The 14,399-nt window shown below is 39.9% G+C and overlaps 1 protein-coding gene across 2 annotated transcripts in view; it reads right to left on the bottom strand.

Moving 5' to 3' along the window:
• Positions 1–14,398, bottom strand: part of Dctn5 (dynactin subunit 5) — a 23,620-nt gene extending 9,222 nt beyond the window's left edge. For both annotated transcript variants that reach the window (XR_013044670.1, XM_006980346.4), the window contains exons 1-4: positions 14,260–14,398; positions 13,189–13,257; positions 11,744–11,862; positions 1,890–2,001 (exon numbers count right to left, since the gene is read on the bottom strand). Coding sequence is in view for 1 of the 2 variants with exons in the window: in XM_006980346.4 (XP_006980408.1) it covers positions 1,890–2,001; positions 11,744–11,862; positions 13,189–13,257; positions 14,260–14,307 (348 nt within the window). In the remaining variant the exon portion in view is untranslated. The remainder of the gene's footprint in view (positions 1–1,889; positions 2,002–11,743; positions 11,863–13,188; positions 13,258–14,259) is intronic.
• Between the last annotated feature and the right edge of the window lies 1 nt (position 14,399).

Genomic DNA, 14,399 nt, shown 5'->3' with positions numbered 1-14,399 from the left:
AATGCCAGTAGTTTTTTGTTTTGTTTTATTTTTTATTTTTCCAGACAGGGTTTCTCTGTGTAGCTTTGGTGCCTGTCCTGGAACTCGCTCTGTAGATCAGGCTGGCCTTGAACTCACAGGGATCCACCTGCCTCTGCCTCCTGAGTGCGCCACCACCCCGCGAATGCTAATAGTTTTAAGACATGCGTAAATTGGGAATAGCTAAGGATATGGTAAAAGGCTTCTTCATTCTTCCTCTAAGAAGGACTCAGGAACTGTGGCTATGCAGCTCACATTAGAGCAACCTGGATAATTTTAGCAAGCCAAATTAACATCACTGAGCCTTGGTTTCTTCACCTAGGAAGCAGGCTATAAAGCCAAAGCAACGGCAATGCCACCAATCCAGTAACAAGCATAAAGCTGACAGCCCTGTAATGCCTAGGATACTGATGGCTACGCTTTGCCTCCTGGCATTATGACAATTCTGATTTACACCTTCACACAGAAAGCTGTCACTAGACTATCACACGGGACACTCTAGGAAAGTCTATGTGCCATGGAGGCAGTTAGGCTTTAGCTCTAAGAGTCTATAGTTCTAAAAGACTCTAAAGTCTAAAAAGACTTTAAAATGTGTCAAGGGCTAACAAGTACTGCTCACACTGAACAATGAAGAGGTCATTAAGTGATATTCTGAAAAGAGGTACAAAAAGCAGAGTATCTAGCCAGAAATGGTGGTGCAGGTCTATAACCCAGCTCCTTGGAAGGCTGGGACAGCAGTGGCACAAGTTTAAGTCCAGTCTAGGCCACACCAAGTTCAGGTTAGTCCAAGCAACTTAGCCAGTCTCTGCCTTAAAATTAAAATATATATATATATGTTTTAAGTGTTAGAAATGTAGCTCAGGACAGAATGCATGCCTGGCATACACAAGCCCTGGGTTCAATTTCTGACAGTAGTCTGTAATTAACCAGTATGCAATAACTGTTGTATTTGTAAGTTAGAGTATGATATTTCAGTACATAACGTGTGGCGATCAAATCAAGGCAATTGGAATTTTGATTGTCTCATCACTTCGTGTTTTGAGCCTTCAAATGCCTGTCTTCAGGCTCAGCAGTATACAGTAAGTTGTAGTGAACTGTGGCCTCTCTACTAGAATGTCTTCCTACAGAGCTGTATTTTAGGGCCCGTATTCATTTCCTTCTATTCTTCCTTTAATAACTACTCTCCTTTCTTCTATTCGAGATCAACTTTTTATGATTCCCTTTCTTTAACATGAAACTGAACAAAAACTTTGTCTCTACACATATTGAAGAATTCCTTTGCAGTTAGAATATGTGCAGACAGGGTTTCTCATTGCTCTGGTGCTTACCAAGTAGGCTGGCTGGCAGACCTGAGACCCAGGGGTCCGCCTGTTTCCGCCTCCCCAGTGCTGGGATTACAAGTGTGTGACACCACATCTGGCTCTTTACATGGGTTCTAGGGATCAAACTCAGGTCCTCATTCTTGCATGACTGGTGCTTTACCAACTGAGCCATCTTCTTAGTCCCAGAAGCCCCATACATATATGTATAGCCCTATATTTAATATCATATGGAAAAGGTTTAATAAAGGCTAGCCATTATTACTTGGTTTTATTTTGGGTGTGTGTTTGTGTCTTTGCAATGCTGAAGAATCAAATCCTGAGCCTCATACAAGCTACATAAACACTCTACCAGTGAGCTAGATCCCTAGCCCACTGGCCATTATTATTACTGCTTAGACAAATAACTCCAAATCCAGTAAGAAAAAAACCTAACCTCAGGAAATTGGAAATGACTCCTCCCCCTGTTACAGGGACAGAGTCCCACAGATGGGGAGGAGAGAGGAAGACAGAAGAAACGATGCTGCTTAGTTGAGTGAGTCATATACTCACAATCACACAGTTCTTCCCAACGTGAACATAAGAACCGATCTGAGCAGCGTTGACCACACAGTCTTCCTCAATAAAGACATGGTCCCCAATATGTAGAGGAAAGAATGCAACACTAAAAAGGAAAAGAAGACAAACAAGAAAAGGTCAAGGTGACGGAGTTTGGGTTAAGGTTACAGAACTACAGATCATAATCTCAACATTTATTTATTTACAGATAGACTATTTCGTTTCGTTTTCTGAGACAGGGTCTCTCTTTGTAGTCTTGACTATCCTAGAGCTTGATATGTAGAGCAGGCTGGACTCAAACTCATTGAGATCCTCTTCCCTCTGTCTCTTGAGCTCTGGGATTATAGGCATTTGTCACCAGGTCCTACCTTTACAGACAGACTCTTTCTATGTTGCCCAGGCTAACCTAGAATTTGTCACATAGCCCAAGATGGCCTCAAACATCTGACACTCGGGATTCAGCTTCCTGAGCAGTGGATTACAGGCATGCACCATACCCTCAGTTTTTGTCATGTTAATAGGACTATTCCTTGCAAGGAAAGAATCCTCAGGTCACTGAAATTCCAAATGTTAAAACCAAGGAATCAGGCTAATAACTCAGAATCAGAATTACTGGATTGTAACAGGAAAAGGTAAGGCAGAAATAGGATCTTCAAAGCAAATTAAAATGAGTGGGTACTGACCCATTCCTGCTTTCTTTGACAAAGCTCACAGACATGTTTAATAATCTGTTTCTAGGACTGACAAGTTCATAGGCTATCAGTTTTGGTGCTCAACACATAACAAAGAACAACAGCAGCAACCAAAAACAAAACAAAACCAAAAAAACCTGGGGGGCTAGAGGAAAGAACAAGGTTTCATGTAGCTAACCTGGCCTTCAATTTGCTATGGAGCAGATGACCTTGAACATTTGATCCTCCTGCCTCTGAACTAGAGCTGTGTGCCACTACACCCTCCCTGTTCATGCAGTGCTGGGACTGAACCTAGGGCCTGTATTATGCTAAATAAGTACTCTACATTCTCAGATCTTTTTTTTTTTTTATTAAAGATTTATTTATTTATTATGTATAGTGGTTCTGCTTGCATGTATGCATGCAGGCCAGAAGAGGGCACTAGATCTCATTACAGATGGTTGTGAGCCACCATGTGGAATTGAACTCAGGACCTCTGGAAGAACAGTCAGTGTTCTTAACCTCTGAGCCATCTCTCAAGCCCCATTCTCAGATCTTAAAAAAAAAAATCATTTTAGTACTCATCATTCTGTACTTCAACCCTCTACCATATTTACTGAGTTCCTACTGTGTGCCAGACTCTTGACTAGGAACTGAGGATAGAATGTAAGTAAAACAGATTTGTTGCATGAGGAGTGTACAATCAAGAGAAGCCAAGAGCTTAGAATTTTGTCTTCTTAAAATTGGTTTAAATGTTTCTTGTTTTTTCCCTCAGAGTGGGAATAACACATTATTAAATGTCCTTTCGTGGAAAATGTTTTTTATTTTTCCCTAATAGTGGGAATAACTCATTATCAATGATCCCTTCACAGGAGAAAGAAAACACTTTTAACAAGCCAACTTCTAGTAAAAAACAACTGGGGTCAGAGTCAATGCTGTTTAAATTTCTAGAGATATTAGTTATCCATTGTATAAAGGAAGTTCTCTTCTCTTGATTGTCTAATTATTGTCTAAATGAATGTTTAATTTTCATAGTAAATGAACTAAAAGAACAAAAGTCATGATTTTAAGCTATATATGCTCTTGACTGTTTATCATTATTAAAAATTTGGCTCTGCTCTTTAAGTTGCTTTCTAGAAATTCTTAGGTAAATTCTATGAAATGGAACACTTGAAACAGAATGGGTTGTTACGTTATTAGAGAATGTGGTTACTAAGGTAAAAGCTCATAGAAAATGATCTCTTGCTGAGTGAGAACATACAGAAGTTGTTTTTCTGCTGAATGGAATGCAGGTGGAGTTTTTGGTCCACACTGTTAATAACTGACAAGTTGCATTAACATGTTGCCTGAAATCTATTAAAAAAAGAAATCCTTTTAAAACTTTATAAAAATGCTCCATAATGTTGCCTAAAGTTACCTCTTAGAATCCCATAGAGATTGTTTTTAATGCTTTTATAGTTGGCTTATATAAAAAGGACTATGCAAATAAATGCTGGGAGTAAAGTTGCTCAATTGTTATTACTCCCATAATTTTAAAGACAAAGCAACTCCAATTGTAAGACAGAAGATTTTAAAGGTACTAAAAAGAAAGTATTTTGACAAACTGTTATTAATGATAAGAGGCCAAATCTAAAATTGCAAGTAAATGGCATTCAAATTTCAGGCTTCCTAGACACTAAAGTTGATGTATCGATAATTTTTCAAAAATCTTAAAATCCCAGTTGACCTTTACAAAAGGTCTCCACTCAATTTGTAAGCATTGGAACCTTATCTCAAGCAAAACAGAGTGGATTAAATGTATAGGGCCTAAAGGATAAACAAGAAATGTTAAGTAGTCCAATTTTATGTCAATATTTTGTAAAAATTAATCACTAGAAGTGGTATGTAAACAATTTCCTCAGTCTATTAGCTATCATTATATGGATGATATTTTATTGGCTGCTTCTGATACAGATATCTTAGAAAAAATGTTAAGGGGCTAGAGAGATGGCTCAGAGGTTAAGAGCACTGGCTTCTCTTCCAGAGGTCCTGAATTCAATTCCCAGCAACCACATGGTGGCTCACAACCATCTATAATGAGATCTGGTGCCCTCTTCTGGCCTGCAGTCATACATGCCGTATACATAATAAATAAATAAATCCTTTAAAAAAAAAAAAGAAAATGTTAAATGTGGTACAGAAAATTTTACCCTGTTGGGGATTACAAATTTCTCCTGAAAAAAATACAAAGAGGAGATTCTCCTAGTTATTTAGGTTATAAATTAAATAAACAGTGAATTCAGCCACAAAAGGTACAGATTAGGAGAGATCAGTTGCACACTCTTAATGATTTTCAAAAATTATTGGGTGATATTAGTTGGCTACCTCATACCATTGGTTTGTTTACTCAAGAATTAAGTAATTTGTTTCAGATTTTACAAGGTGGCTCAGATTTAAACTGTCCAAGACAATTGACAGCTGAGGCGGAAAGGGAATTAGCTCAAGTAGAACAAAAGCTGCAAACGCCTATGTGGGTCGATCAGATCTTACAAAAAGGCTGATTCCTCCTGCAGCTGGAAAGGCTAGATATCCTAAAGGTGATCTGTGTCTTCAGTCCATGGACCTGTGTGGACTATTGGGGAAAATTATAAAGGCCACTCCACATAGTTAAAAGTAAGATTTATTTAGTGGATGACTCACAAATGAAAGAATGGATAGGTCGCGGGGGTCTGGGGAAGGCGTATAGCAATCCAGCGGTGTTCTCTGGAGCTCTGCACAATCAATCTCCACCATCCAGGGTCCAGGCGCAGAGAGCGCGCCCAGAGCGAGCGCTTGCCCATCCAGCTCCTAGGTTTCCAGCACCTCCCCTCGCCCCGCCTCGTAGGCGTGACAGTTGCCAGAGTCTCAATGGGGGTTGGAGCTTCCAGATCCAAACTGGAATGGCTACCCACTACATCTCCCCCTTTTTGTCTAAATAAGAAGGTTCTAAACTAATACAAGACTATATACAAAGGAATGGTTATCAAATATTGTCCAGAAATAATGAGGGATAATGACCTAGATAAGATGTAACTACAACCAATGCAAACAATATCAAGCAAGAAACACATTCTAAAATCCAGAGAAGTATAGAGCATAGGTAAACGGCATGTTATAAAGATCATTCAAAGGTGTCCTATCCTAAAGAACCTGAATCTAATACTTAATATGTTCTATCTAAGATATTATATATACTAAGTTGTAACTATAACTGCTAGTCTTCAATCCCATGGCGCCCAACGGCTCGAGTTTCCACCTTAAACCTGAGAATATTTAATAACCAATTCTAAACAGAGCCAAAACCAGGTTCCTGCTTCTTGTCTCCTATGAGCAGCTAGACGCCGCAAAACGCGGGTTTGAACACTGGCGGGTTCCTGGCGTGTACGTTTGACCGGCAGTATGGCGGGAATGAGGGGTCTGCCAGAGGCACATTATACTGTGTAGTAGATTTAGTCTTTACTATTATTTTTAAAAAAAAAAAAAAAAGGTTTCTGGGCTACATGCTGCTTTGATAAAAGCTTAGACCCACTATTTATTTCTGAGACTTGATGACTCCCAGAGCTGGCGGAAAATGTACCACTGCCATGTTGGGAAGCTGAAGTGGGCGGAGCCAGCCGCCACAGCGCTGTTTCAGGCTCAGAAGGATGCAGTTTAAAGCAATAGGCTCACAAAAAGACTGATTCAGATAACATCGTTTACAATGTGTGTAAAATATACGTAGGCTTGAAAGAGACAAAAAATTAATGTAAAAAGCCACGTAAAGATGAATATTACACAGACAATCTGGATTGTGTTGTCTTTGGGATTTTTAACTGCAAAAAAACATTTGATCAAAAAAGATATTGAATTAAACCAATATGCATATTTTAAAGGTAACTTGACTTCAAAATTTGGATTTAAGGATATGTTGCTTTGGAAAAGAAGTTTTGCTTTTGTTTCCACAGAAAGCCAGAGGCTGTGGATTTGTTCCAGATTAAGATACATCAGGTTTCAACAGCCAAGACCCCCTGAAAGGTCTCCGATGACACCATGGCCCAGATGATCCAGCATCCAGAGCAGTTTCAAGGCAACTGGTTCAAACAATACAGCCTCACGGACTACCCCATAGGTCTAAAATTTTCTTTGCATCCCCATAAGATACAGCACCCCCCTCCAGCAGGAAGTAGTAAGAGATGCTACGCCCAAATTCCCAAATATACCAAGCTGGCTTTAGAGGTGGAATTGGCTCACTCCCCCTCTAAACCCAGACATATTGCTTTAAAAAAAAAAAAAATGGTTAGTCAATTCTTGTGTCCCAAATCAGAAGAGCCCTCTGGTGTGGGACAGAGAAAACCAATATTTTTATTTAAAACAGATTGATTATAAATGTGATCTCTTTCTAAAAAAGAAAAGGGGATATAATATAGATATATAGGAGGATATAGAGATGATAAGATAAAAGGATAGATTAATTAACCTACTTTTAAAGAACAACTTGTTTAAAATGTTTTACATTGGTATAGATTTTAGTTTATGTTTAAAATGTTTTACATTGGTATGGATTTTAGTTTATTGATACAAACTTGAAGTTAATATTGTTATACTGTGTATATATATATTTCTATTCTTGTTTGAGGTATTATGTTTATGTAACTCATTTAAAATTGTAATGGATAATTAAAAATAGATTAATAATTAGTCATCTATGATAATCATATCTGTAGCCATGTTAGTTAAGTTTTCTAGATATACATAGATATATTTCAGATAGATAGGTAATCTTCAAACACTTCATAGACCTAGAGAATATGGCATTTAAATAACTTAAAATTCTGTTGATGTGAGACACAATTGCTCCTGGCTGCACCAATTGATCCCGAGAGAATGTTGGGCTTCTAAGACATTTCCATTTGGAAGTTTGTCTTTTTGGCACAAAATGGCCTACTGGGCAAAGAACTGCCCTTGCCTTGATGGCTGACAGTACAAATGCAATGCTGTCCTTTCTGGACAAGCGGGACACAAGGAAAGCGACCACTGTACTCTGCCAAGACAGGGTAAGATGGTCTTTCAGAAATCCTGCTTCTGAAAATGGTCTGTCAGATACTCTAGGCCTGTAGCCAATTTGAATGCACCAATAATGCTGAGAAACATTAGGTGACTGTCCAGGCTGCCAGCTGTCTTGGTCTAATCTTGCAAGATTCCCGAAAGTTGCTTGCATCCATCTACCATTTCTCAGGTACCATTATCTTCCTTCTCAGGTCTTTGATGTGGTTGAAAACTAGATAGTTGTAATTTCCTCAGTTATGATAAAAGATAAGTTAGATATAAAACCTTAAACTCACAAATATAAGATAGATAGGACAACTTCTTTAATATTGTAACTGTAATTCTTGCTCGATAATTGTTTTGTTATATGTAATTTTACTATGTTAAAGTTAAAACCTTCCTTTTTAAAAAAAAGAAGAAAAGGGGAAGTGCTGTGGATATCACTCTATATAAATAAAACTCTGATGGCCAGTGACCAGACAGGAAGTATAGGCGGGACAAAGAGAGAGGAGAATTGGGGAAACAGGAAGAAGGAGGGAGAGACACTGCAGCCACCGCCAGGAGAAGCAGCTTGTGAAGACGCTGGGAAGCCACCAGCCACGTGGCAAGGTATAGATTTATAAAAATGGGTTAATTTAAGATAAAAGAACAGTTAGCAAGAAGCCTGCCACGGCCATACAGTTTATAAGTGATATAAGCGTCTGAGTGATTATTTTATAAGTGGATTGTGGGACTGCGGGGCTTGGGGAACCTGGAGAGAAGCCCTCCAGCTACAGTGGACCCACATCCGTATAATAACAGCCAGATGTGGTGGCTCACACCTTTAATCCCTGCACTTGGCAGGCACAGGAAGGCAGATCTCTGTGCACTCAAGGCCAGTCTGGTCTCATAGATCTCTGTGCACTCAAGGCTAGCCTGGTCTCATAGATCTCTGTGAATTCCAGGACAGCCATAGCTACATAGTGAAAGCCTGTCTGGGGGCAGGGAGAGGAGATTATATTTAAGTCAAGACTGAACAGGATTTATCAGGCTTCCTTCAAACATATAATATCATTCTATTCTCTACAATTCCTCAAATATTACTGACAATGTTTCTATAATAGCATTTATCAGACCATGTTTTTTTGTTAAAAAGACTGTGTGTGTGTGTGTGTGTGTGTGTGTGTGTGTGTGTGTGTGTGTGTGTGTGTGTGTGTTTCTGGGTACCTACAGAGGCTAGAAGAGAGCAGTGGATTCCTTGGAGCCAGAGATAAAGGTCACCTAATGTGGATGCTGGGATCTGAACCTGATCCTCTGACAGAGCAGTAAGCACTCTTAACCACTGAGCCATCTCTCCAGACCCTGTCCATATTTTAAATCTGTGGCCTAGGTAAGATACAAAGTAGCTGTTTGCTCATTAACTCTTTCCAGCCCTGTTCTACATGAATATTTTGTCAGTCATCCTATCTATTCTCCAAGACTCAAGATTTACTTGAACTTTGTTAATTTTTAGTATTTTAAGTCCCTTCCTCTTGTACAAAAATGAATTCCTTGATCACATGGCAGTCTACAGCAAGCTCTCCTAAACTTTTTCTATTCCTGACACCTCTTTACCCAAGAAATTTTTTATATCTGAACCCAGATAGGCAAGTATATAGAATAGGTTTACTAGTGAAATATTCAAGCTGAGTGTGGTAACATACACCTACAGCCCAGCACTTAGGTGGTTGAGGGAAGAAAATTAGGGAGTTCAAGGCCAGTCTGAGCTACACTAGACCTACTTCAAACACACATACAAAAATATTTACTGATCATTAAGAGCCTATGGCCATACCAGTCTATATATGTCTAATCTCATTATAAATCATAAAGAAATTTATTTTAAAACAATACTTTGGTATACATATAATCATGTATACCATATTACCATGATTAAAGACAAAAACAAATGTGCATGTTGTGGTGTGTTCATTTATTTTTACATAAAGAATTAAGTCTTTCCTGGGTATCTGATAAACAGAGCATCTTCTCTGCTATTCAGAGTTGACTGGTATTATAATTTTATAATTAACAACGCTGAGAAAGCCACTTTGCATAAATACTTAGCACAAAACGGCAGGTATGTTTAGAGCCATTTCAGGAACTACTGGAAAGACCTGTCTGAATCTCAAGTCAAAATATATTGACCAATTTTTTTTTTAATGAAACTCAAGTCAGCAACTCAAACAGCAATTTTTAAAACCCAACAATCTTTTTAAAAAAATATTTGTTTAATCTCCATGAGTTCGAGTCTAGTCTACAGGGCGAGATCCAGGACAGGCACCAAAACTACACAGAGAAATGCTGTCTTTAAAAAACCAAAAAAAAAGAAAAAAGAAAAAAAAAGAAAGGAAAAAGAAAAAAGGATTTGTTTATATGTGTATTTGTTTGCATGTGTTTATGTACACTACAGGCACACCAAAGTCCAAGGAGGCCAGAAGAAAGTCCCTTAGAACTGGAACAATAGGCAGCTTTAAGCCACCCAGGTCCTTTGCAAGAGCAATGGTACTCTTTTTTTTTTTTTTTTTTTTTTTTTTTTTTGGTTTTTCGAGACAGGGTTTCTCTGTGTAGCTTTGCGCCTTTCCTGGTACTCACTTGGTAGCCCAGGCTGGGCTCGAACTCACAGAGATCCGCCTGGCTCTGCCTCCCAAGAGCTGGGATTAAAGGCGTGTGCCACCACCCGCCCGGCAGCAGTGGTACTCTTAACTGCTGAACCATCTCTCCAGCCTCAAAACCCAACATTCTAATATAAAATCCAAAGATATACTAATTTTATACTTACATGTTAAGGGATGAACATAGGAAAATATTAAAAGTTTATTTTCAGTAATTAAATCATTATGTTTCTCTAAGCAGCAAACTTAGTGTACTGGCTAGTTTTGTGTGTCAACTTGACACAAGTTAATCATCAAAGAGGAAGTAGCCTCAGTTGAAGAAATGTCTCAATGAAATCCAGCTGTAAGGCATTTTCTCAGTTAGTAACCAATGGGGATGGCCCAGCTTAGGGGGAGCAGTGCCATCGCTGGGCTGGTGGTCCTGGAGTCTATAAAAAAGCAGGCTGAGGCAGTGGTGGCACACGCCTTTAATCCCAGCACTCGGGAGGCAGAGGCAGGCGGATCTCTGTGAGTTCGAGCCCAGCCTGGTCTACTGAGTGAGATCCAGGAAAGGTGCAAAGCTACACAGAGAAACCCTGTCTCGAAAAACCAAAAAAAAAAAAAAAAAAAAGCAGGCTGATGAAGTAAGCCAGAAGCAGCGCCCCTCCATGGCCTCTGCATTATTAGCTCCTGCCTCCAGGATCCTGATCTGTTGAGTTCCTGTCCTGACTTCCTTCAGTGATGAGCAGCAGTGGAAATATAAGTCAAATAAACCCTTTCCTCCCCAACTTGCTTTTTGGTCATGGTGTTTCACTGCAGCAATAGGAACCCTAAGACACTTAGTATGTACAGTAAAGACATTAGAACTTATAAGACACAGTAGTTCAAACCTGAGCAGAAGTGTTTCAGGCAGCATTCAGTGGGGTGGCTTGTATGACATCCTGCACAGTGCAATGCACCATGCTGTGAGCAAAACTGAGGCTGCAGTCATGTCACATGATACACCATGGGCAAGTACTACCACAAACTTTGGATTCATTATATATTTCATTTGGAATTAATTTTTGGTTGTTGCATATTCAGAAACCTTTCATTGTGGCCAATTTTTTCACAGTCTTCCACATTCAGTTATGAAATGGCAATATACGGTAATGACCCATAGTTTAAAAAACTACAGGCTACATCAGTTATGAGAATTCTTTAATTTTAAATTAAAAATCTAAATTTCTTAGCATCATCTGATTCTGGTATGGCATGCAAGAGGAAAATCCACCTTCACCTTTTACTCATGATTTACTATTGATGTTTTATTTCTGTTTCTCACAAGGACTATTCTACTTCTGACAACCAACTATGAACGAGGTTACACCACCCAGAGTGGTGTTCATTACTGTGAACACTTACTCAGAGCCCCACCAACCAGCATAGACCTTCTCATTACACATCTAAACACATGGACATGTACAGTATCACCAGGAACAATATGGAGCTTGGGACTGGAAACAGGAAATTAATCACATACCCTTTACTGAATTTCTTGAATGGTGGCCTTATGACACTACGGCTTTTTACAACACAGTGCCGTCCAACTCTCACATTTGCCAGATCTCCGCGGATGATACAGTCATTCATTACAATGGTCTATAAAGCAAAACACATTTAAAAATTACCGGTGTAGCCTAAAAGGAACATAAAGAGATAATCAACAGGACACTGAGCATTATGTTATGGTTCATGCCATCAACTGTTCTATAAGAGAGGTAACTGTATGGTGAATGGAGAACTGGCTTTGGAATGACTGCAATACAACATAAGCTTTGATCTTAACACTCCACAATCTTAAGGACACACTCAGTGAAGAGAATGCTCATGGTAGACCAGGTAACATATCTGTTTAGAGCAGTGGTTCTCAACCTTCCTAATGCTGTGACCCTTTAATACAGTTCCTCATGTTGTGGTGACCCTCAACCATAAAGTTATTACGTTGCTCCTTTATAACTCTAATTTGTTACTGTTATGAATCATAAGGTAAATATCTGATTTGCGACCCACAGGTTGAGAACTGCATGTTTAGAGTCACTCAGATTCATCTGAGGTCCTCCGGGCCTTGGAGATTTGGTCAGAGACTGTACTACCTGCTTCCACACAGGCTGTACCACCACATTTCCAGATCCTTTTGAAAAAACTCAGAAACTCTGGTAACACAGGACAGTATGATCAATAGGCAATAACCAGTGTCAGCATACATTGGTCATATATTCCCCAATTACTTTGTTTTGAGACAGGGTCTTTCTTATTATGTCTCTGAGAATGATCTGGAGCTCACTACGTAGTCAAAGGTAAAGTGAAACTATATGTGATCATCCTGTTTCATCTACCTAAGTGCTGAGATTACAGGCAAGCATCTCCCTGACTTCTATTTTAAAATATTTTATTGCCTCTTTAGGTTTTGTGTCCAGTAGCACTGGGCACAATATTACACAGCAGAAAAATGTGCCATTGTATTTTGTTCAGGCACAAAAGGATTCTGTTCCTGCCCCCACCCCAACACTTTTTTATTCATAATATTGAAGGTAATGTAAATACAATATTGAAGAAAGTGGCAGACAAAAGTTCACATTCCATTCAAATGAAATTCCTCCCCTTCCCTCCTCCCTTCATCTAGCTGCCCATGCCCCTTTGTCTATTGTGCCCTCCTCTTCCACATCTCATGTGGTACACTGCTCTCCCCTCCCTTCTTCCTTAAAATGTCTCTATTCCCCACCTAATAGGTCTCCTAATTTCCTGACTTCTCCACATTGATCATTTTTATGCATTCAATAAATCCACTTTGGAGAACAAATAAAGCAAAGAAAAGAGAACTGGAAATGTACAACAAATTGGAGACACAGTACCATTTTATATACCCTGCTAATATGGTGACGAGCAAAGGTATGCATGCACTCGGGTGCTGCCTGTGTACTTTACCTTGCCATTGAGAACGATGTTCTGGCTTCCGCACAAAACAGACTGGCGACTAACTTTGTTCCCAGATGCCTAAACGCGAACAGAAACCTGGAGTGAAAAAGCTGAGATTTCTGGGATACCATTTCCATCAAGAAAGTTTGCATTGCAGAAAAAATTACTTTAAATGGAGTGCAGTCTAAAATGGAATGAGAGCTGAGTGTAGTACTGCACCCCTACTGTCCCGGCCCTAGCAGGATGATTATGAATTTGGGGTTAGTATGGACTACAAAATGAGACTCCATCACAAAAAACAAATTAGAGAAGGAAGAGAGAGAGAGAGCAGGAAGGGGTGGGAAGGCTGGGGGTGTAACTTAATGATAAGGGTGCTTCGCACCCCAAAACATAAGAGGGGCTTAATCCAATATTTCAAAAGAGCAAGGGTGGACTAGGAACTCAAAGTTCAAGAAATGGACTCAGGATTTGTATCTACTGACCAATGTGCATTCAAACCCCAGTTCTACACTCCGGTTTCACAGCCCTAAATGAGGAAAATGACTTTCCCATGACCACAGAGTCGAAAGGAAATACAGAAAAAAATGAATAACCCTAACAGTGGCACTTGCTTGTTTCCAGCACTTTACACGTTATCATGAGTTGACGATTAGAAACAACTTTTTAGCACGTTAGTATACTGTAAAATATTTTTAAAGGGGCCTGAAGCCTGAAACTGCAATTAATATCAGGACAAATAGACTGTGTTGTGTATTCCGGAACACACTATCTCTACAGGAAAAGTAGGTGTGTGTGTATACGCGCGCGCGCGCACACACACACACACACACATATATGCATACAGAGGGAGAGGAAAGGGATGGGGAAGGGGGCGGACGAGCGGAGGGAAGGAGGAGAGAGCCTAATTCACGCATGCACGGACTAAATAACAAAATCAGAGGAAACACGAAGCGTCTGTACGTCATCCCCAAGGTACAGACTGAGGGAGCAGGGGCGGATGAAGCAGGGACAGGAGGAGCGGCCGTCCTGTCCTCCAGGGGCCGCTGGGCTGCCAGGGGAACAAGGTCAGCACACGCTCACCGTCTCGATGTACTCGGACTTGTTGTACAGCTGCTCGCCCAATTCCATGGCTGCCTCCTCCTCTTCGAGCCTCAGGACCCTGTCAGTCGCTCAAGCCCACGGTGATTCCAGCTACTTCCGGCTGCCTGGCCACTTCCGCT

The sequence above is a fragment of the Peromyscus maniculatus genome, chromosome 1 (assembly GCF_049852395.1).
Source record: "Peromyscus maniculatus bairdii isolate BWxNUB_F1_BW_parent chromosome 1, HU_Pman_BW_mat_3.1, whole genome shotgun sequence".
Lineage (NCBI taxonomy): Eukaryota > Metazoa > Chordata > Mammalia > Rodentia > Cricetidae > Peromyscus > Peromyscus maniculatus.
The sequence above is the reverse complement of the archived record's forward strand: the minus strand, read 5'-3'. Positions and strand labels throughout refer to the sequence as shown.